Consider the following 25,657-nt stretch of genomic DNA (forward strand, 5'->3'; position numbering starts at 1 on the left):
CTTATGTAACACAGTGGTATGCATCGTGCAATAACTAATATGGTAAAGCAGTATCCATAATGCAATATTCTTCATCATAAAGTGGCAGTCCTAATGCAATTTTACATCATAAAGTGATAGTCATAATGCAATATTTTACATCATAAAGTGATAGTCATAATGCAATATTCTACATCATAAAGTGGCAGTCATAATGCAATATTTTACATCATAAAGTGATAGTCATAATGCAATATTTTACATCATAAAGTGATAGTCCTAATGCAATATTTTACATCATAAAGTGATAGTCATAATGCAATATATTACAACATAAAGTGGCAGTCATAATACAATATTTTACATCAAAAAGTGGAATTCGTAATACAATATTTTACATCAAAAAGTGGTATTCGTAATACAATATTTTACATCAAAAAGTGGTATTCATAATACAATATTTTACATTATAAAGTTGTATACAAGATACAATATTTTACGTCATGAAGTGGTATTCATAATACAATATTTTACATCATAAAGTGGTATTCATAATAAAATATTTTACATCATAATGCGGTATGGTTTCATTGTAATCATTAACAAAATCAGTGAAATGTAAAATAAACAACACATGCTTCTATAATGCCCTCATTCTTGCGAGAGTTAAAACGTTTGAAAGGTCGGACACCGTCTCTTCGTCTTCGAATGTTTTTGTTGAGTCTCGCTAGTACGATATGCTCACCATCGTCGCTCTGTTAACAATAACTTAATCTTATCGATTTATTTTAAATATCTTTTTGGATTTTTATACCCTAATTATAAATCAATTCAAAAACATTCAGATTACATTATCAAAATCTTACATTTTTATCGGCATGAAGTTTTATGACCTAAACGACTTCATTTACATGAAAATAATGTTTTCGTTTAAAATAATAATAATTCATGTAGTATAAAAATAATCTGATTTAAAGGCAGCATCAGAGGCTAAAAGTATGTACAAGAATAAATGTTATTTGTAATCCGGGCAACAAAACACTAAATTTCTTATATCGAAAAAAACAGAGGAAGGAGCTGGATTATTTATGAAATAAGATTTTGAACTTATAGAAATAGATAAAAGGAAACAACACAAATTATATCAACTGCTACCACCACAAAGACAATTACACTAGGTGAATCGTATAAGACATAAAGAGGGGGAAAATGAAAAACGAATAATACACAATTAACCCTTATCATGCTGGACAAGATTGGTTCTGCCTTGCGATCATTGTAGATTTCATGATCAGCCTGCATTTTGGAGCAGTCTGACCTAGATCTGCACTGTTCGCCAATTTGTCAGTATACTCTTGGTTGCATCCCTTTTAACATTTAATGATACTGTCCAAATTGAAAGATGGACAAGTTCATTATAGAAATTTAGCAGGGTAAGAGTAGAGAATAATGCAAAAGCAATGCCACTACGTATAATTTAGTGAGAAACAACTGACAGAAAATGTGTAGACTAAAACCAATGCTTTATATAATAATGCAGACAAATTTATATTTTTAAGAAATTTTCAGTATCTGATAACCTTTGAATGGCTAGAATGCAGTGATATTGTGAATAACACTATGGATGATGGTGGTAAGAAAAATGACATACACAAACCAGGAAAATATCGAAACGTACAGCCATAACAGCACCTTCCCCCAGTTGCCGGTTAACATTGCGTAAAGCCTCAAGAAGGACTTCCTGAAGAGATTTAACCCCCTTGGTATTGGTGCTATCACTTATTTCTTCAAACATTCAACCACTATCTACTAAGGCTGTAATACCAGTCGGTACCAGCAAAAATATGGAAGTAATGTTGAATTAATAATTACGTTCAAATCAGTTCGTGCGATGTTTAATTACCAGTATATCGAAATGTCACACTGACAACAAAGATAACATGTCATGATGGTTGAAGCATCCAACTGACAACAGATGTCTCCAATGCCATGAGCGCCATGAAAAATATATTAAGACAGCATGTAAAATAGGTTTGTTTAAAGAACTAGAGTAAAGAAATACACTTTAGAAATTTCTTACATAGTCTCATTTAAGAGAGACATTTCATGATGATTTTTAAATTAATAATAGTGTCACAATTTATTGGTATGGCCTGTCAAATAATGCTGTTTTTTATCTAGGAATGTTGAGGTGTTCAGATGTGACCGATCTTAGGTTCAGTGTTTAGAATAGGAAATAAACTGTTTTATCAATCATGAATGTTGTAATCTTATTCATATAGGATATTACATGAGTGTCTTTTCATACTGAATCTATAAAACGCGTTGAATAAATTAATGAAATGCGAGGATCTACCGAGTATTATATCAATTTTATTCAACGAGTTTAATACCGCCAATTTAGAAAGACAGTAATATGTTTTTATTACATGTACCTTTTCTGCTGAAATGTCAAATTTCTTCTTTCTTTATCTACTATAGACAAATTCATCCGTACAGTCTGATCAAAATATGCACTGTTCGCCATTTATGGATCTGTTCGGTAAGCATCCCTTTTAACAGTTAATGACACTGTCTTAATTGGAAGATAGACAAGTTCATTATAGAAATATAGCAGGGTAAATGTTGATAATTTAGTATTGAGCTTTGATCATTGGAAACAAATATTGTTTAAAGGAAAGTAAATCAGAAAGGGACATTCTTTGTACGAAATGTAGTAATACTTTATTTAGTGATCCTTGATCTATAGCATTTCCTGTAGGCCATTATTAGGTAAATGTTGATTACACAAAGAAATATGTGCGACTTTAAACCAACAAAACATTAAAATTGTTACTATGATTAATTTCAAAGAAATTATCACAGAATTATCGTTAAATTGGCATCATGTATGTGTTTTGTACGTACCTTGACGCACCTTAGTGTACGAATGAAATTATTCTGTCCCTTTCTAGCATCCACAGATGTGAAGTATACTTTGTATTCACCCAAATACCTGCAAGCAAGTGGATTCATTGCAAAGTTTCGTTATTCTTCAAAATGCGTAGATTTCAAGGCGTACGCTAGAATTCGGGGCGAAAATTTTTATAATAATGAATTTCTTCAACCTTTGGATATTGAAGGGCTATCATCTAAGAAACAAAAATAAACAATAAAAATCATACGTCACCGGTATTGAAAAAGAGTTACGTACCCTTCAAACGTTTTTTTTCCTACAACGATGCCGTTTTCAATGGCAGATAACTCTTTTATCCAAAGTTTGAAGAAATTTGAACAGCATAGCGTGGCGCTGCAAAAGAAACCAACAAAAAAGGGAAAATATCTGATCGATGTCGTCAAAGATGTACTTTGAAATCCTTGGTAACGTGTTAGAATCGAAATGATATTTGTGATTATTGTATATTGCCGGACTACTTTCATTTAATATGCATTACCTGACACAGTTCTATAAACAGCGCAGACAAACACTACACTCAATTCTATTTTAACATCGATTAACATTGAAGATTTCGTTCGATAACAAAATAACAAGTAAAAAGGTGGAGGTATATAATAAAAGGGTCATTATACCAGTAGGTAGATCTGGGATTTGTACCAGGCTCTCATGTATATTGCCAGGTCGGATCACAATCGGCGCTTGCGCGCCTCGTGTGATTCGACCTGACAAATTCACTCAAGCCGAAAACAGCATCCCAGATCAAGCTACTATTATAATAACCCTATTATATGGTAGCACATATGATTATTAACAAGATTCATAACCAGATATTATCAGTGAAAACGATGTTGTAATACTTACACCAATGCTTAAAAAAATCAGATCCGTAGATCCTCAGTTACTAAAACTTTCAAGCAGAATTTAGACATTCAAGTTTATTACTATTTTTCACTGTAAATGATTGAATTAATACGACAAAAACTGATTCCAAAAGTCTTCTGTTAACCATTAACATTTCAAAACGTTGAATTCGCTTTTCTGAGAATGGCAACAATGAACTAACGGCATTGTTGACTTTAGTCGACTGTATTACCCTGATATAAGCCACTGAAACACATATAACCCTATTCAATGCTACTACTGTTCGTTTAATTGTTTGTTTGTGTCAGAGAATGTTAATGTAGACACACTCGTACTTTGATATAAAATATATATTTGACTTAAAGAAAAATATCAGAAAAAGTGAAAACCAGTGTTTGTAAAGGATCTCTTAATATCTATAAAATTTATTTTTGTGCATCTTTGGTAGAGGTCTCAATTTGTTTACTCCTTTCAATGGTTGTTTAAACTAAAACTGTAACTGAATAATTTGATTAAACGCCTATTTCTATACAATGACATATTCAATGGCGTTGTACATAATGATAATAATAATAGTAATAACAGAACAGAACAGAACAGATATTTTATTAACGTATACAATACATGTATCTTGTTAATACAACATGAAATTATACATATAATACAATACACGTGATAGGCAAAATGACTTTTCGGTATATGTAGAGAATGAACAGATCTGATTTTAACCATCAGTATATCACAAGAATATTACGACGATATCACAATAGAAACAATGTTATACTAGTATACAAAAATTAATGCTTATAAATAATCTGCATTTACAAATTCAAGAAGTATAGGTAGTGTAATATAAACTGAATGGCAGTATATGTTATATTATAATTAAACTTACAAGCATTTCCAAGACACGAGTTTAAATTCCTTGCAATAATTCATTTCTCTTGTTATTAGCTTATGTTATATATTTACACAAATTAACTAGAATAGATTTATTACTTTATTGTAGCAATTCTAAGAATTTATACATACTTGTATGAGTATAGAAATAACGTTTAATGAACTTTGCACGTAATTCTTTATAAACCCTGCATTTAAGAACAAAATGAAATTCATCTTCAATCTCATTAAGATCACATAACTGACAAATTCGTTCGTGTCTTTCTAACCTGTCTCTGCCGTACCTGGCAGACTCTATACGTAACTTATGTGCAGATATACGGAGTTTCGTTAAACAACTTCGTGATGTTTTACATAATAATATATTCAAATAATTTTCAATACCAAAATTTGTTTTAACATGTGAATATAAAGTATTTAAAACATTATTTGCAGCAATGTCGGCACACCATTTTTGCTTAAAACAATCTATAATTCTTTGTTTAAAATAAGGTACAAATGTTTTGGCTTCAAACTGACTTGGTAGATTCCAAACATCAGAGAAACCATGCTCGTTAAGAAGGCATTTCACATGGTATGCCCAATATTTTACACCATTATGATTACACTGGTCTAAAGCATTTTGGTAAATACCTTTTAAAATAATATTATCTGTATTTAATAACTTAAACCAATACTTAATAATATGGACATATCTATTTATATACAGGGGATAACGCCCAAGTTCACCATAGGTTGCAGCGTTACATGCACTTTGTTTCACGCCAAGTATGTTTTTACAATATTTAAGATGAACTCTTTCAAGATCTTTAGACTTTGAGAAACCCCATACCGGACATGCATAATTTAAAATAGAACCCACAAACGAGTCAAACAGTTGAAGCGATATAAATGGACTTATATCATATTTGTTAATATTACTCATTAAAACATTCATTGCCTTTAAGGATTTGCCAACGATACACTGATTATTAAGAACAAATGAACCAGTATAGTTAAAAACAACCCCTAAATAATTAAAATCATTTACAACTTCTAATGGTTCATTATCATAATACCACTTCTCATATAGTTTGATGGGTCCCCTCTTTCGAAATACAACAACTTTTGTTTTAGAAGTATTAACTTCAAGTCCCCAGTAACAGCAATATTCATGTAAATTATTTAGACTGTTTTGCAAGTCTTGTTGAGTTTTACCAACTATGACCATGTCATCAGCAAATAATAGAAGAATTATACTCAAATCATACAATGAAAGTCCGCTGTCTTGCTTACCTTGTAAAAATAATTCAAGATCTTCTACAAATAAAGCAAAAAATGCCGGGGAATTATTTGCCCATGTCTTAAACCTATCGATATATCAAAAAAATCAGAAAGTGCATTACAATGTTTGACACATGATTTAACCACAGAATACATAGCTTTAAAAGATCTAAGTATTTTACCATCTAGACCCATATTGAATAGCTTAAACCATAATGCATTTCTATAGACTGAATCATAGGCCTTTTTCAGGTCCACAAAGGCACAATATAATCTTAAGTTTCTAGACAATCTATCATTAACTAGATTATGTAAGACGAAAATGGCATCTATCGTACTACAGCCTTTACGAAAACCAAACTGTGCGTCTGACAAAAAAATTGTTTTCTTCAATCCATTTATCTACTCTAGATGTCAAAATACTTGTATAAATTTTACCTAAATTGCTCAGTAAAGTTATTCCCCTATAATTATTTGGATCGTTACGGTCACCTTTCTTAAGTAAAGGCACTATAAAACCTTGAGACCATAAGTCAGGAAAATAACCAGCATCAAATACTTTATTAAACATATCGGTAATAACAATAATAAATTAAATGATAATAATAATAATAATGATTATAACTTTATTTAAACAAACAGTCATAACCGCAACCTACCCCCGGAGGCCATTTTAAAAAACCGTTTAGACTCTCAATAATTAACACGTTTAATAAGCTCCACGCGCATATATACAAAATAAAGTATTTGAAATATGGAATTTATTAAAGCATTAGAATACGTTGCTTTTGGCTGTTTCGATCACACATTGGCACCTTTATATCAAATATTTTCCAATATTATCTAAATGTTGTCTTTGGTTGTTAAAAAATGTTAAACGAGTATGGATTTTCCTATGTATTTGACAATCCAAATGCTTTTATTAGTGAATTTAACTGTAGGAATTATTGACACATTTAAACAAGAATGGTACGGTAAAATGAATAGTAGTTCTGTTTTAGACATGTATAGAGTGCTTAAAACTTCTTTTGAATATGGATCATACTTAGATTAAATACCAAAGACTTTACGATTATATTTGGTAAAATTAAGGGTTTCTGACCACCTTTTGAGGATTCAAACCGGACGATATTCACGAAACAATATTCGTCGAGACGAACGTTACTGTTTATGTTGTAATCAAAAGGATATAGAAGACGAATTTCATTTTATTTGTATAGAATCTATGTCTTTGCTTCCCTCAAGTAAGACAAAAATATATCAAAAGTGTATACTACGTCAGTCTGTTGTTAAGTATCATACACCTTATTGATCTCAACGTGAAAAACTGAAATTGTTAATATCTGTAAATATATAAAGGAAGCTCTTAACATTAGAACTTCGATTATTAATAACATTACCAATGAAAATTAATATCTATAACCTTACTGCCTTTGAAATAAATCTTTAACTACTACTTTTAAACATTGCATTGTTTTGCTTTGTTTTGTGGTTCGAAATTTCTTGTCGCTTAATTTGAATTGTAATTTGTTCTTGTAACAGATACATTGTTAAATACTGACACGTGACAGCATTGTATATAAAAATGTATGTATTTTGACGATGTACATATGTAAAAGTCATAATAAACTGTCTGTACTGTTCTGTTCTGTTCTGTTTTGTATTCCGTGACTATTTGATAAACGACATTGTGTCTGAAATCATTAGTCCTCCACCTCTGATCCATGTGGGGAAGTTGGCAGTTACTTGCGGAGAACAGGTTTGTACTGGTACAGAATCCAGGAACACTGGTTAGGTTAACTGTCCGCCGTTACATGACTGAAATACTGTTAAAAAACGGCGTTAAACCCAAAACAAACAAACAAACAAACAAATCATTTGGAATGAATGCAGACATCTTCTGATATGTTCACTTGACTTGAGATTTATATAATTTATTCAGATAAGAAATCAATTAAGAAAAACTTTATGTTTTAGAAATGTTTCATTTTAAGACTGAGATAGTATTAAATACATGTATAAGGAAGTTTAAATTGGGACACACAAACTCCTTGCTGTCAATAATCTAAGTATTTTAAAATATTAGAATTTTAAGATGAGCACATATAAAAATTGTTTTCATTCTAAGTTGTAGGAAGTTTCCTACCTTATTCTAAATCCACTTCCGGCCTATTGACCGGAATTGGATTGATAATTATGGTACACATCTTAGCAGATGACGGCATAATAAATCAAAATAAATTAAATAAATTTAGTGATTATGTTAGTTATGCTCGACCAAATGGGAATAACCGGTGGCGAGGGCAAACACACACGCACGCACGCACACACGCACACACACGCACACATTTCATTTAGAATTCTTTCGATTCACACCTTAATACACTTACATCAAACACTTCCAAATATTTTCTCAAATGTCCGCATGCATGAAAACATATACTTTTAATGTAACTTTTCGGTAAAGAGTCGAAACTATTGTCCGAGGAATGACCGAAAGCATATAGTGTTGAATATTGACCTGCAAGTTATTCAATAACTGTTCTATTGAAATGACATTAGAAATAAATATTCATATTTTTTGTTCTTCAAGTTTTAATTTCAGCCCAGACAGAGTAAGTGTTGAACAACAGAACGGTCAATAGCACACAAACTATTGACCGAATATCTGTATAAGGAACACGTAATAATATAATTCATCATAATAAGTTATATCAAGTCTGAATACTGAAACGGCCCTGTCTGAGCCCATAAACTTTTAAGTCCAACAATTTACCGTTAAAGTTTTCCCCTGTTTCTTTCTCCCTGCAAATATGCTGGAAAAACCACATGTAATCGATAATGCTTATTCATGTTTATATGTCAGCCAAATAACTATTCATGGCTCCAAGTAGTTTACTTAATATTTACAAATATGTGCCGAATTTCCTAGAATTTCTGCTCCTTGTCCGCCATTTTGTCTCCGGTCATGGAGGCTGCCATATTGGCGTAACCCAGCAACCCTCAGCCAATCAAACGAGCAATAGTGAACCAAAACGTTCTAAGTATAATTTGACCAATCAAATTAGCTCGTAGGCACCGAACTTTGGCTCATTTGGTCCTAAATATTTAAATTAGCTCAGTAAATCACTTCTGGACATCCCCTTGACCATAGCAGCCGCTCTTTTCGTCAGGTAGAATTTCCTTGTATTATTTACGGTCTGTCACTGTATATATTAATATTACCGTTCCCGTTCTAATAAAAGCCCTTCTTAGGCGCGTTTTGTAAGCTTAAATTTCCCGTTTAACCTAAAGTGTTTCTCATAAAAGAAGCCAGAGTGCTTATAAAGGAGTAATAAGTCTGTACATTAAAGGTATATTAATACGATAAAGGCCTGCGAGGCGATAAAGGTATTTTATACATAAAAGGTACAAACTTAGTCAGCGGTCATTATCCATCTCGGCCCTGTCCCCTTTCAAGGTTCCCTCTGAATATTGTGAGGCTCGTAGCTTATCTGTTTTATACAAGTATTTGATTATTGATTAATGTTAGGGAAGTAACGCGTCCCTATGTGCATACAGTGACAGACCGGTTTCCGCGGCCCGGCCAGTAAGAATACTTCCTATATTTATCATATATAAGAATTGTATTTATGAATGTTATATATGTTCTGAAATGAATGTTGAAAGGAATGTTGAATGAAAATAAATGAAATGAAATAATACATATTGTGATTGTAAACTATACTTGTGTTGTGTTATCAAACAACAGTAAAATAGTAAGTCGAGTTTGTGTCCTCAAGTCCTAGAAGTCCGTCGTTCTATTTTTCCTCAAATAGAACCGCGTTAGATTTAGGTGGTTAGCTATTCTTTACTAATATTTAACTCCCGCGTAACCTCTTGCCACAGAGGGTCGTCACAATACTACATCATATACAAAAGATGGCACAGGAGGAATTAAAGCCGATCCTTTAAACATATGTATGTAATTACATGCATTTAAATGGATGTAATGTGTATGATATGAAATATACTAATGTAAGGTCTACATCAAATCAATATTTTTTTTTTGACATGCACATTTCAGAGGCTTCATTCTAAGTTTTATAAACCCTGTTATCATATTAACAACGAAATGAAATGAAATTAAAGAAAAAAGATTTTGCAAATATAGGACGGAGACCACAAAGAAAAATATTGATAAACAAAAGATTTTTAACCAAAACCTTTAACCTTTTGGTAATGAAAAGCCATCATAAGATAAGTTGTGATTTAATATAAGAGGTAACTTTATTTTGAGATGAATATGTTTGGGAGCTGCTGTCCCAACACCCCCGCTTTGCTCGACACCCCAACTTGCTGCGCATGGACATTGTAAACTTCCGGGATCCGCTAAAGTGTATTCTACCAGAAAATAAATGAAAGAAGAAGCCGCATATCTCGCTTGTGTATGTGTTAGAAGCCCGAGTCCCATTCATTAAATTTAAAAACAGATATTCAAACAAATGTACAAGAAATTCATACAGAAGAGCATTTTTGAGAATTGTAAGGAATTCGGGCTTCTGACTCATATGCGTATATTTCATTTCTATCATTTATTTTCTGACAATCACGCATTCCCGTAAATACCGATTCTCTACAATAAATTTAAAAACAAACGTATAAGAAGCATTCATACAAGCATTCACAAATTACATCTAATAGAAATGATAAATCAGTTATTTACTGCAAAAAAGCGCCAAAAAAAAAAAGGATAAATATTCAGAACGTCACGGTTCTTACAGAGCCATGTCCGAGAGGTGGTTCCTACACATTTTACATGCTACATATAATTGGTTTACGTATAATTTCAGGATTTACCTCTAAATGACAAAAGCAGTATAAAAAATACAAATGCAATACAAAACACAAATACAACGTGTGACTGTTATAGGAATTATATTGTCTGTAATCTTAAAACCTACAAATTGTAGGCAATATATAATAAGTAATAATATGAAATATATGCAAATTTAGAAAACATATTCTGATACTGACACATGTAGGAACCCAAGTTTTCAAAAAAATATTCTGCATAGATTCGCCAGAGAAGCCTAACTAACAATTAAAACTACTACATGTTTACAACTGCACAAATAAAGCATATATATGGCATGTCAAACGTTGCTAAATTATATATGTATGTTATTATTATTGTATGTTTGTTATTGTTATTCAATGTCTTGTCATTCATATTCCAAAAGTCATTATTGTTATTCTATATTTCGTTATTCTTATTATATCTTTGATATTGTTATTCAATGTTGTGTCATTCATATTCTAAGTCTTACCATTGTTATTCTATATGTCGTTATTCTTATTGTATTTTCGATATTCTTATGGTAAAAGTCATCATTTTATTCAATATCTGACGATTCTATTTACAAAACGTGTCATTCTTATTCTATGTTATGTGATTGTATTTGTATAGCGTCGCTGTGCTATTTATATCGCGGGAAATCGCACATACAACAAGAATATCAAGCTTACAAAAACAATAATGAATATACAACAACAATAACGTCCTTTACAATAAGAATATCGAACATACAATAAGAATAACGACATATAAAATAACAGTGGTAACACATAGAATATGAATGACACGACATTGAATAACAATATCAAAGATACAATAAGAATAACGAAATAGAGAATAACAATAATTACTTTTACCATAAGAATATCGAACATACAATAAGAATAACGACATATAGAATAACAATGGTAAGACTTAGAATATGAATGACACGACATTGAAGAACAATATCAGAGATACAATAACAATAACGAAATAAAGAATAACAATAATGACTTTTACCATAAGAATATCGAACATACCATAAGAATAACGACATATACAATAACAATAGCAAATTTTAGAATATGAATGACACGACATTGAATAACAATAACAAACATACAATAATAATAACATACATATATAATTTAGCAACGTTTGACATGCCATACATATAACACTAGTTAAAGATAAAATTGCATGTACTTACCAAATGCCAATAAAATAAACGGATTAACAACCATTGCAATGCGTGTTGAATGTAGTCTCGTAATAAAAAACACAGAACTCTGATTACTTGGTAGTCATTTTATTCGCAGGGATTTTTAAATTTAATTATCAACTAGCATGTGATTATTTTCTGATTCTATCGAGTTTGTTTTCAATTATTCATTTAATTGTCTTTCTGTTTTTTGCCCCCGAGGGTTGGCATATTAAAATTGCACTGTCCGTCCTTGCGTCCGTGAGTCTGTGCGTGCGTGCGTGCGTGCGTGCCGTGTAAATTCCTGTCCGGTCGTTAACTCTGCCATCCATAAAAGGATTTTGAAATAACTTGGTATAAATGTTCACCATAACGTATCGACGTGTCATGCATATGACCCAAACCCCTAGCTTCAAGGTCAAGGTCACACTGAGAGGTCAAAGGTTAACAGGATCTGTTTCGTATCCAGTCCATAACTCTTCCATCCATGAAGGGATTTTGAAATAACTTGGCATAAATGTTCACCATAATGAGATAACGAGTCATGCACAAGATCCAGACCCCTAGCTCCAAGGTCAATGTCACATTTAGAGGTAAAAGATTAACAGGGTCTGTTTCGTGTCCGGTCCATAACTCTATCATCATGAAGGGATTTTGAAATAACTTGGCATAAATGTTTATCATAATGAGACGATGTGTCATGCGTAAGACCCAGACGCCTAGCTTCAACGTCAAGGTCACACTTAGAAATCAAAGGTTAACAGGTGTCCGGTTCATTACTCTGCCATTCTTCAAAGGATTTTGAAACTGCTTGGAATAAATGTTCTCCATAATGAGACAACATGTCATGCGCAAGTTGCAGACCCCTAGCTCTAAGGTCAAGGTCACACATAGAGGTTAAATGTTAAAATGGTCTGTTTCTTGTCAAAGTTTGAATATTGATTAACACAGTACAAAGCACTATTCATGATTACCTTCCATTACAGGTCTAACTGTATAAGTTATTGTGCAGTATTTCAAGTAGTGCCTTTCTAATTATGTAATTATGGTAGCATCTATTTGGACAGCTTAATCATTTGTTTTTAATATAAGATTTAAAGCCTTTATGGGACTTTAATGGTTTAAATCATTTTATAGCAAAAAGCAATACGTATATAATGAACTTACGAGCACATCACATTGGGACCATCATAAATACCTATTCTAGTAAATTACAATGTGGAAGGTTGTATTAATTTAAAACAACCTCTTGCTTACATAATCTATTGCGTACATGTAATTTGATAAATGTATCTGGCTTTACTTTTACTCTACAACGTCTCATGATAACTGATAAAATGACAATTCATAATTCTTGTACATTACTTGAGAAGTAGATATCAGTATTTGTTTTATTTTAACTGTAGAGTAAGTAAACGGCAAAATAGCTTTGTCGGGTAAATTGCAGATAACAACAGAAATTCAGCAAATCGTTTTGTATGAGTTCGAATCCTCTTGAGGATTTTTTTCAGATAATTTTTGTTTTGTTTTTCTTATTCATTTTCATTTCTGTTACAGTCTGTTCCCGTATTCTACGTTTTCTTTCTTTGATTGTTTATACTCACACATATGTTTTTATATAACATAATATTGTGTTGATTATTCGCTAAAAGTACATGCATTTAACTAATATCATCTTTGATATGGTACTGAACCTTTCTCATCCGGCTGCAAATATTTCTCTATCGTTTTGTGAGAGAAAGATTTTTTATGCAAAAATGAAAGAAAATTAACCCTTACCCTGCCAGATTCCTATAATGAAATTGTCCATCTTTCAATTTGGACAATACCATTAACTATTAAAAGGGTGGTTACCAAAAAGATACTGATTGAATGGCGAACAGTGCAGATCATGATCAGATTGCACGGATCTACACTGGTCGCAAGGGCAGAATAAATCGTGTCCAGCAGTAGTGTTAATTGTTCTCGCTGAGTTTGAAACCCACACGGCAAAAGATCTGTTGAAAATAAATAGTATGCTTTACATCTTGAGCTAATTTGTAATGGATACAAACGATTGAAATATTTAGATTTTGACAAGTTACAAAAATGATACATTTAAATCTATTTATAGTCATGTTTGTAAACATTAAGTTTTCGTTATTGTCCGTAAGTACTAAAATACTTTGATAATGTGGCAGTTGACCTAAATCCAATTGACACTGTTTATTTTCCAATACAGGTAAATCTAATATTTGCTTTACAATAGATCTATGACGGATTATCTTTGAACACCCCTGGACTTATTGAACTCAACTGCCACATTATCAAAAATTATTAGTATTGACCTGGCACTCATTAATCTTCGCCAATATTTTCCGACGTTTTCGTTAATTTACGCAATATTTGTATCCTGAAAATTCTATTTTACTAAAGTAACCTATACATTTAACTGATGACATGGTGGCGTAGTGGTAAGGTGTCTGACTTCCACCAACATTATTACGGGTTTGAAATCACTTTAGATCATTTTTAATGTACTGTAATGTTATCGATACTGCTTTTATTCTTACATTATTTTATGAATCATATTTCATGAATTTTAATTGTTTTCTCTTGTAGTATATATTTACTGGAAACAATTTGTCTTTTTATCTAAGATACTTTTAAAACAATTTTTACTCCACTTTTTCTACAATGGTTGTTTATGATAACTTTCAATAAATGAATTATAAAAATCACAATAAGTATCAGATAAGTGGTAAGTTTGCATATAAAATTTGGAAAAGAAAGAAGATATGGACATAGCACTCGAACTGAGATTGGCAGCTTAACACTTTGGCCGCACAGCTACCTGCACATGCGACATTATGTCAATTAAGAAAAAAGCTATCTTTTGAAATAATAAAAATCTTATGCAATTTTCAGCTCCTTATTCCTTCATGTAAGCCTTTCATTAACTGCCTTATTTTTCTTTTATTTACAATATCATTTTTTTCATTGTCACATTTTTAATAACTTCTCCTACCAGCTGCAAAATCCTAAAGCGTATCAAATATAGTCGCCGGTTTCTACCGGCGACTAATTATATATCCAATTGTTATATCGCTATTTCGGTTCGGACACCGAAAATTAGTTTACGGAAACATACGGAATATTCATGAGTGTGAGTACAATCCAATGTTTACAATATTTCAGTTTTACGACAACCTAAACGGGCGACTGACTGGATTAGAACTATTAAATGCCATGACCATAACAGAATATGCTGCTATACATAGTAAAATTCATTAAACAATATCTAACATCTGTCTTTTGTCAAACATTGTTAAAGAAAAAATGACTAAATTACCGAAATATTACAGCACCAGATGTATTACATATATACTTTTAAATGTTACAATATAATAATTTGCTGCATTTTATGAAAGCATTGGGTTTAAAAGTCCTTGGGTTTAAAAGTTCGAACTTTCTTACATTCATCTGATTTTCATTATCTAAGAAGCAGATTTATACAGATTTGGCATTCTTCAATATGTTGATAGTATATATATCTGTCTCGCAGTTTAGTGTACAGTCTATTATAAAGTTAAGATGCTACAAAGATGACATAGCCCCTTCTAATGGTGTAGCTACTGTTATAGCCAACAATCAGTTTCTGTTTGCAATCTAAGACTCTTAATCTAATCAGTTACAAAGTTCATTTAAAGAACCTTAAATATGGCTGATGGAATTCAAAGTTTGAAATATTTCTATAAAACACTGTTCTTTTTAAGTTGCATTGTCTCTTGTGCCAATTCTGTCTGCCCAAACTGATCACATAAAATTTGTTTTACTGAAATAATAGTATAACGGAAACAGAAAAAGTGGAAACTCCACAGGTCGCTCAACACGACAAAAACGAAAATGTTGCAGGCTCGGTTTGACTGAGCCTGTTCATGGACGGTTGTGGAAATGGATGCTACCGTCCACACTCTCTAGCCCCGGGTTGAGCAGAACTCAACACTTACACATGCTACAAGTACAAAAACAATTTAGGGACATCCGCAGATTTATTCATACAGCGGTGCACATGGAACTTTCAATGATACACTAGCGTGTAATTCCATGAAAAGCGGGGTATGGTCCCCCGTTAAAATAACGGGTTTGCCCTAAACGAGAAAACAATGGGCAGAACTAAACAAGCTGGAATGGTCATTTATCAAAGTAAGCAAGTGTAGATAGTGTTTCCCAAAAGACCCTTATTTTGCCGCTGTATGAACATATTTATTTTCACAAACTTGCAATATAATACTCCGAAATCCAGGAAAGGAAAACTTCCCTACCCACCTACCCGCCATATTAAGTACACAGGAACAATTTTGTGTCGATGACATTTTGAGAGTACCCCGGATCATCCATTGGCTTATTTTCTATGTAAACAAACAATAATCTAATCTTTCCAGCACTTATATTCGGTCAAAGCTTCCAATAGTCTCTTACATGTTTTAACTAACTAATGAAATAAAACGTCGACTTTTGATATTTGCCCTTTTAACATCAGGTGGACGCCGAAGACTGGGAGCTTTCTTTTCAAATTTTAACAACAATTCAGATATTAATCGTTAGGCAATGACAGTTACAAGCTAAATAACTCCAGTAATCATTAGATATAATGACTAAGACTGATTATTTTCTTATTTTGTACAATAATAGATCATTTTCACTGAAAAAAGCAACATTTTTTTTTGCGTTTTAGAAGCGGGGGATATGTATATAAATAACAATTTGTACTTTATAAATCCAAAGTTTCTGATTATATTTGTAATAGATCTGTTTCGAAGAATCAGTAGATAATTTTGTCCCATTAATCTAAGTAAATATGACCATCTAGAAAATCATTGGCAAATTATCTTCATTGTTGGTACATTCATTTAATCTCGTGCATTATTATAACCCATATGACCATAAGTATTTTTTCGACAAAGCACACGAACATTTCTCTCGTGTGAGTAGTTATATTTTTAATGGAAATCAAATTATACTTTTAATTGGAATTAATTATACTTTTAGTGGGAATCATATCTTTTACATTACCGTTATATATTACATAATAAATGGATAACTCTTTAGCATTGAAGAAGATATGATAGTCCGATACAGATTATAACCTATTTTGAGGCACATACGTGTATTATGTATAAAACAATTAATATTTTCATGTAAATACTGTCATTGTAATATTATTGTTATGTTCCTTTTTTGTTTTTTGTTGTTGTTTATTTTTTTACTTTAAAGTGAAACTATACCCTTTTTGTTTTAATTGTAGAGCGCTCCTGATGTTGACTGTTGGTGAGTAAAAGGGCAACAGGGGTAACTGGTCAAACTTTCTATATTCACCCCGAAAATGTTTGGACATCAGACAACCAAATAGAAAAAAAGCTGTTTTCCATTAAACTTTACATTGTTTATATAAAAATAAAATTATTTACTTTTACATCTATATGATCTTTAAAATGTGCTGCTGTACATTTACTTACTACTTTTCTTTTCGGTGAAATAAAGGGATAAGAATCGAAGGGAGTGGAGGGCAAATATTTGCTCATAATTGGGGGATAGACGCCCCCCTGCCACCACTACCTCTCCGCCAGTGTTATTTATCGTGTGGGTTATATTGGAGGTCGGGTCAAAATCTATACCGCGATTTATGTGACTATTTAAATCAGTCATATTGCTGTTTGTGTAAAGTGCAAAAGGATGGCTCCAGTAAAATTATATGCTGATCTAAAATCACAGCCATGCAGGGCTGTGTATCTGTTTATGAAGATGAACACTATACCGTTTGAAATGGTGAAAGTCGACCTCGGCTCAGGTAATATATTTTTTAAATATATCTATTTATTTGATAGGTTAGAGTAACACATATTAAACATGTATGTCAGTTTTACGTTAAAGTTAATGTGAAATATATGCACTGGGGTGTCAGCTCTTTATAAACTAGCGTAAAACAAGGATTATTCATAAACAAATCATGTGAAATGTATCGATCTAGATTTTGACCTCAATACCGGCGTGACCTAGTCTAAGTACCGTTACACCGTAAAGTTACAACTTTCCTTCTTGCATAAAAAAATCTTTTTCAGGGCTAAGAAGTTATACTACAAGAAGGAATCACGTAAAAGGCCTACTTGTAATGCACAATTACTAATCCCTCATTTTTCTCAATAATGTACGCATATATTCATATAGTAAATTATATATCTTCAATCATTTTTTCTTAATCCCACAGATAATTAGCGTAAGCTTCCTACACTCTCTAGTGAATATAATGTTTGTTATAATTACTGTTTTATCGAAAGTCAGCATTTGATTCTGCCGTTTAGGGGGCCGAAATACCCTCATCTACCCCAATTTCAATAAAATTTCATAAAAATTATGTTTTCTTACATTTGTTTGTTTGTTTTGGGTTTAACGCCGTTTCTCAACAGTATTTCAGTCATGTAACGGCGGGCAGTTAACCTAACCAGTGTTCCTGGATTCTGTACCAGTACAAACCTGATCTCCGCAAGTAACTGCCGACTTCCCCACATGAATCAGAGGTGGAGGACTAATGATTTCAGACACAATGTCGTTTATCAAATAGTCACGGAGAACATACGCCCAGCCCGAGGATCGAACTCGCGATCCCGCGATCCGTAGACCGACGCTCTACCTACTGAGCTAAGCGGGCGGATATATTCCAAACCAAATTCTTAAAAGTTGCATAATGCTTTACATATTATGTTAAAAACAGATAAAGCAGCTGTGCAAATGGAAAATATGCATAATTTAATAGTGAGAAAATCACTACTTTCAATCATCATGATTACACGTGAACTTATAAAGGGATGTAATCAAAATAATGGATTCAGTAATAATTTCTGTAATGTTTATAAAATATTCAAACTTATGACATAATAAAAAAATGTTTCTGCAATGTTTATAAAATATTCAAACTTATGACAAACACATGAGAAAACCTTTATTGAAAATATGATTTACCAAGAACATAAACAAAGCCTCGGAATGTGGCAACCATTTTTTAAACAATGGCACTATGAGCCTTAATTTTATAATTTTAGCAACTGACAGGCAAGCCGTTCTGTAAGTGTTTTATTATACAGTTATTGACTTATGTTTCGGTCAATATGTGTTTTTACGGACCTGTAAAAATGATATATTGACCGAAACATAAGTCTATAATTGTTATATTATATGCCCTACTCAAATACACTCATTTGACTAGCCCATATTTCATACATATAAGAAAAAGTTATATCACAAGAGTCATTATCACTTTTGCGGGTCAATATCGCTTTTTGCGGACCTGCGTGTGCATCCCTTTCGACCAATCAAATGAGCGCATTTGAGAAGGGTATATATATTAACATGACATCAGAAATAATTTTTAAGACTTTTTTCTTCATTGAATTATAGACCGGTCAATATCACAAACTGTGGACCGGCGATTTATATAAGGAGGTGTTTCAGAAGGTGATATCATTACATATAAGTTTCAATTTGGTTCGTGTTGGAAGTTGAAGAACTTGCATAACCCTTTTAGAAGATATAATAAACTATGCTATTTTCATTTCAGGTGAACACTTGCAGGAAGAATTTACCAAAATAAGCTCAATACAGAGAGTACCTGTTATTGATGATAATGGCTTTATTCTAGGAGAGAGGTAACACATTTATTAATTAATTAATCGCAATTGAAAAGTTTCTGCTAGGGACTGCTGACCTGGAGCGTTCTTCTGCGCATGTCCGGAAGTGATTATCAGTCGGAGCGCTCGACCAAAATATGCAAATAATTGCATGTCCGCACGGATTTAGTGTATAATATGTTAATATACTGACTAAAGGTTAGGGTCAGGATTGCCATGGTTACAAAATATATACATTAAAGATAATTATCATTCAAGTATATACCGGAGTCTGTAATTTACCACAGGCGCTTCAGGTCTTTTTTTAGTCACAGTCAAAATTACATGCAAACCCCTGAACCGTGATTCGTATCTTATATTACATTTAAAAAAAAAATTAAATCTTCTAACGTAGCGCTTGTTATTTTGCAAATATCTGAAAACTAAAAAATGCTGAAATGACCTTTCCGAAGTTTAACATACATTTAGAAAAAAAGTATGTTTGTAATGATGTTCTTAAATTACATCTCAATTAAATCAGGCTATGCTTTCACATAATTTCATTCGTTTTACGACAGTTGCAAATTTTTAAAGATACAAACGAACATACCGCTACTAAAGAAGATCTAAGGGAAACAACTCTGAATTGACTTTAAAAAACTTAAGCCAACTTAAGAAAAGGATTGCTTCGCTGCACATAGTGTAACACAAAGTCATGCACGCTCCACAAGGACATTCTACAATTTCTATGTGATTATGTATTCTGGTAAGTAGTTCGGCATGCATTCTTCGGACGCAACCATAGTTCTACGCGCCAATGGCTTTCCATGGAAAATGAAAAATGTCAAAATACATAATTTACCGATTTTCATGGCAGGTCCCTGCCTTAAACAGATTGTTGATGTCTTATCTATTGTTATACAAGGTACAAACAGTGTTTTAAGAAATTCACACCATTTTACAACTTAAAGTGTTTACACTTTTTGAAAAAAAATGTCTATTGGGTCCCTCATTTAGCATCATATCAGGACAAACCATTCTTGTATTGAATGCATTCGGGAGTAAAAAATATCGGTTATAAAATATTTGTACTGGTTTACATTTTAACATCTTTAATAACTTCTTTCAGGGTTTTTTTTTTTTTTTTGGTTTGTTTTTGGTAAGCTTATAATAAAGAGCATGTGATACTCTTTCACTCAGATTTTTTATGAGATTTAGACAGTTGGCTAGTCTTGGAATTTAACTTTATTGAAAGACAAAAGAAGTTCCGCGTATAGGCTTTTTCAAAGGGTTGAAAGTAGACTAAGCTTACACTATACTTTGATTTATTTACCTGTGAAAACATTTGATTCAGACTATAATTTGGGAAATCCCAAACCTAATGAAAAACAGTCAATACAGGAGTTGTCCAATTTGCTTCATATATTTTAGATGGCCATTTTTAAATATCAAACATGTATCTTTCTACAGGGAGAGGAGGGAAGACATAAACATATTAGGTAAATTGGTACACTTAGCTATCATTTTACACTGAAAATTACCTGTAAAATTGAATTTGAATTTTAACCTTTAGCCTGCTGGCGGCAAGTGATTCTGCCTTTGCGACCAGTGCAAACCAAGATCAGCCTGCACATCCTGGTCTGCACTGTTCGCTATTCAGTCAGTAAATTTTCAGTTAAAACCCCTTCGAATGATAAATGGTATTGCCCAAATTGAATGATGTTTTAGAAATTTAGCAGGCTAAAGGTTAAGGTACCATGTATAGGCCATTATAGGGAAGGAAATACGGCCATTATAGGGAAGGAAATACGGCCATTATAAGGAAGGAAATACGCCGTGTGAGAGCTGTATCTAAAAGAGTTTTTAATTTTTATCTGATATTTGAAAGCTTTGTCTTCTTTTTTTTCTTTTTTTACATACTGTTTAAAATGATAAAAAAAGATGCAAAACGTCGAAGGTTTTCATCAATCGTCTGTCCGACCTCAATAAAATCCTCTGTTTTCATGTAAATGATAGTCGATCGTTCTTTTCACCTTTCTATAATGAACTAGTCCATCTTTCAATTTGGACAGTACCATTAACTGTTAAAAGGGGTGCTTACCAAAAAGTAGTCCAACTAATTGTACGCGAATCGCGATACTGTGATAATTTTTTGCACAGGTCAGTACCTCTCCTCCACGGACGTATAGAGGCAGACATACAGTAAATGTCAGTCTGTGAAATCGGTCTGCCTTGCAGTCGAAAAATTGAGACTAACCAAAAAGATACCGGCTGAATAGCGAACAGTGTAGATCATAATCAGACTGCACGGATGCCTCAAAGGCAGAACCAATCGTGTCCAGCATGGTAAGGGTTAAAACAAACGAAACCTTTATTTTAGTGACGTTTTTAAAATTTGCATGATTCGATTTTCTTGAAAATTTGAACGTGTATTAAAAACTTGTCTTTAGAAAAATATGCAAATATTTAAAAATATTGGCAAAAAATCATAGTTTGTATTAGAAAGATTCTTAAGTGTATTTCTATCGAATGAAACATATTTAGACTGTATATAAACGCAATACAAAGTATACCTTTCATATATACATATCTATAGACGGAAGGCCGTCGTAAACCAATAAACGATATATACATTATATATTGTAAATATATAAATGTAAATGTTGGTGTAACTTAAGTGTTTCAGTGAATGGATTAATATTTCACATTTGAAACGGTCAGGGAAATGTATTATTATATTGTGCTACTGTTTTCAGGATTAAAGGTACTTCGTTTTATAGCAGATACAGCAACAAATAAATAACCGGAGTATACAAGTGAAACATTCAGACAATTTGTTTGAACTTAAATGCCACTGAGATCGCCAATAAATACTCTTTATGTATGACCCTTTGTCAAATGTATTTATATAAATAAACAGTGATAAGTATTTGTCTGTAAAGTAGAACAGTAGTGGATTTCTTTATGAAATAAACAATCTTCCAACACCTTGAACATTTGAATCCAATTTTAATTTCTAAATTGCAAATTTTAGTTTTGTTCTTAAATGACCTTTAAATCACAAACAAGCACGAAGAAAAATAGGGGTCACGTAACAGAAAACTTTTGTTTTAAACGTCAACACTATGGAACATCTTCATACCTGACAGCTTAAATATGGGTAGGAACACCTGTGTAAAACGGGTTGTTTACATTTCTATAAAAGTAAAAAAAAAACTTCTTTGAAGTGCTACCAAAATGTCAAGTTAGGTCCACAAGAAACTGACTTACATAAAACATGAAAATGCCACTTTAGAGGATTGGTTTTTTTTCTTTCCGCCATTATCTGCAGATGCTGCTTGATAAATTATCTCAGAAATATACAGTACCTGAACCGGTTTTCGAACCGAGGACCACTAGACTGGCATCCAAGCGTGGTATTGCTAGATTATCTCGCCACTATGTTAGCTTTTAGCTATTATACGTGTCCTTTACAGTGGTGCAATATTTCGCTATCTTGCACGGAAGTTTGGTGTAGCTGAACACTGGTATCCCTCCAAGGACCTAGCGCAGCAAGCTCGTATAGATGAGTACCTTAATTGGCATCACACGAACATTAGAGCAACGGCTATGATGGCATTTAGACATCAGGTTTGTTTACGATTAGCCATTTCCTTCTGTTTGAAATAAAAAGTCAAACTTTTTTATAATTGATATCTGATGGCAAACGCATCCATACTTCGGATAATATTTGTAATCGGCATCAGCATATATATAATTATAGTTAAAAATTAATTATCAGTTTATAATTCGCCTTTGCATATATAAGTCATCAATAACCGACAAACGCGTAAAGACGTTCATTCAGTGATTTCAGTTTTGTTAGTATGTTCTGGTCTGTTGGGATTACGGACTCCATTCAATATCATTGTGCAACAGAATTTGGAAACAAGCAGTACTAGGCTGCTCATTTCATTTTCTGTCACGAACAGACTGAATCCAGTCGAATTTACTGTTATTAGATTGGTTTCGATTTATGCTTCCAAATGTTGCTTTTAAATAGATTGGATTAACTCTCTGATGGCTGATTTCTTTACATGAAAGATTTTAATACATTCTAAGCGAGGTTTCGAATCCACAGCAGTTAAGGGTAAGTGATTCAAATCACGGCCTTAACCAGTCGCTCACGGGGACACATGACTGCGTAAATAGTGGTGCAGCTTACCATTTTTAGCTAGAGATTTACATACTTACGAACATTCTGCGTTTTACCGAAGCTTATATTCTGTAAAATTCTGTTGTATCTATCTCTATACCAAAGATAGTAAGAATATATATTAGTTTTATGCTTTGCGTAGGTGTTATTTAGTAAACATGAAATGTTTTTATAATATTATTCAGTTTCATGTCAGAAAATAAAACAATATTGAATTCTAGCATCAGTTTGGTACTTTATAAGTTACTGTATAGTCAGACATTATCGCGAGTTAGACATTTTCGGTCTATTCGCTAACTGGTTGTATTCGCGAAAACAAATGCACGTGAATTTGCTGATACATGTATTACCATACATCGCGAATGTTCTACCTCGCGAACTAATTAACGAGCTTTTAGCCTCGCGATTAAATAAGCGCGCTTTTAGCCTCGCGAAAATATATCTTAATATTAAAGTAGTGTTTTTAACTATAATGGTGTATCATTTAAACTGGAATGCATACAAACTGTGATGTGTCTTATCTTCATGTGTTTGGCGCAACAACCTAACACTTTCATGTGTAATACAAAATGTTAAGTTACTGGAATGTAATTAAAGTAATAATTACTCGACTTGCTATATTTTTGAAATTTGTGACAGTTAAGGAACGTTTTAGGGCATCATATGATAAATTTCAATAGCTTATTTTACATTTCAGTTTATCAACACGGTGCGAGGTAGACCTGTGAAGCTGGATGAAGTTAAGCGATTCAAGACAGAACTGAAAAAGTCCATTAACCATATAGACAAATATTTTCTAAAGGACACACCATATATTGCAGGAAAAGACATTTCTGTGGCAGACTTGCAGGCCCTTTGTGAGCTGATGCAACTTGATATAGTTGGAGATGAGAATGCATATAGATTTAACCCTAAAGTTAGCGCATGGGCAGATAGGGTCAAATCTAAAGTTGAACCTTACTTTGCTGAATGCCAGAGTGAGGGAATTTCACCGATGCAATCAATCTATACTCAAATAAAATCTTCAAAACTATAACGATAAATAAGATTAAAGCTTTGAAATGTATATTGTATAATTTGAGAAGGGATCAAAACGTTTTATTCAATGATACAAAATGCATTAGCATTTTTTGTTGTTGTTATAATCAGTATTACGTATGCTTCAGCTGACGTGTACATGTATAAAATATGACATCATCAAAATGCAAACCTGTATACTGTATTCGTCTTTAAACACCTAGCTTAAAACCGGTATGATTGTAGATTGTTTCATATAATTTTATAATGGTCGGAATAAGTAAGTTATCAGATATTTGAAAAAAAAACACAAGAAATTTTGTACATTTGTACTAACCGTGTATGATCCAGAAATATACTGAAAGGAGATATATAAGAAAACATATTCAATGCATTATATTACAGTGCAAAGTTTCAACACTGTAAACCCATATTTCTAGTCTATATAATGGCGGAATAAACATAATTTCCAAGACGTCATGATTTACTCTCACGTTGCCTTATAATGTTGGAATTTAGTGGAATGCAACCACTTTCGTGCAACGTGTTACGTACGTAACGTCGACATTTACGTCATACAAATTGAATTCTTGATCAATAAAAATTATATAAATTTATTAGAACCTTTCAGTTTCATACTTTTTATTTGATTATTTATGCGAAAAACTAAACTTTTACACGTATGTGTCTACCCATTTGCCCCGCATATACATGTACATACCATTTGTTGCCTTTACATCCATTATTAACATTAATTATTTTCGTAAACTATTACTATTCAAATCAAGCTATAAATGCAAATATTGCATTAATTTAAATATAATTTTCGTTTGTTTATTCT

General features: G+C 32.4%; 1 protein-coding gene across 1 annotated transcript; it reads left to right on the forward strand.

Annotated features, from left to right (window-relative positions):
- The first annotated feature begins 17,582 nt into the window (after positions 1 to 17,582).
- LOC123534896 (glutathione S-transferase theta-1-like) lies at positions 17,583 to 25,433 on the forward strand. The gene is made up of 4 exons (XM_045317359.2): positions 17,583 to 17,791; positions 19,556 to 19,643; positions 23,081 to 23,234; positions 24,497 to 25,433. Exons 1-4 carry the CDS (start codon positions 17,677 to 17,679, stop codon positions 24,833 to 24,835), a joined length of 696 nt encoding a protein of 231 aa, XP_045173294.2. The 5' UTR covers positions 17,583 to 17,676; the 3' UTR covers positions 24,836 to 25,433.
- The last annotated feature ends 224 nt before the right edge of the window (positions 25,434 to 25,657 follow it).

Source organism: Mercenaria mercenaria, chromosome 12 (assembly GCF_021730395.1).
Source record: "Mercenaria mercenaria strain notata chromosome 12, MADL_Memer_1, whole genome shotgun sequence".
NCBI classification, from domain to species: domain Eukaryota; kingdom Metazoa; phylum Mollusca; class Bivalvia; order Venerida; family Veneridae; genus Mercenaria; species Mercenaria mercenaria.

Excerpts from the sequence above, each read along its gene's own strand:
- LOC123534896 (XM_045317359.2), top strand. The coding sequence starts at position 17,677 with ATGGCTCCAGTAAAATTATATGCTGATCTAAAATCACAGCCATGCAGG. Across the intron at positions 19,644-23,080 it reads GGCTTTATTCTAGGAGAGAG|TGGTGCAATATTTCGCTATC; the intron begins GTAACACATTTA and ends TGTCCTTTACAG. Across the intron at positions 23,235-24,496 it reads TGATGGCATTTAGACATCAG|TTTATCAACACGGTGCGAGG; the intron begins GTTTGTTTACGA and ends TTTACATTTCAG.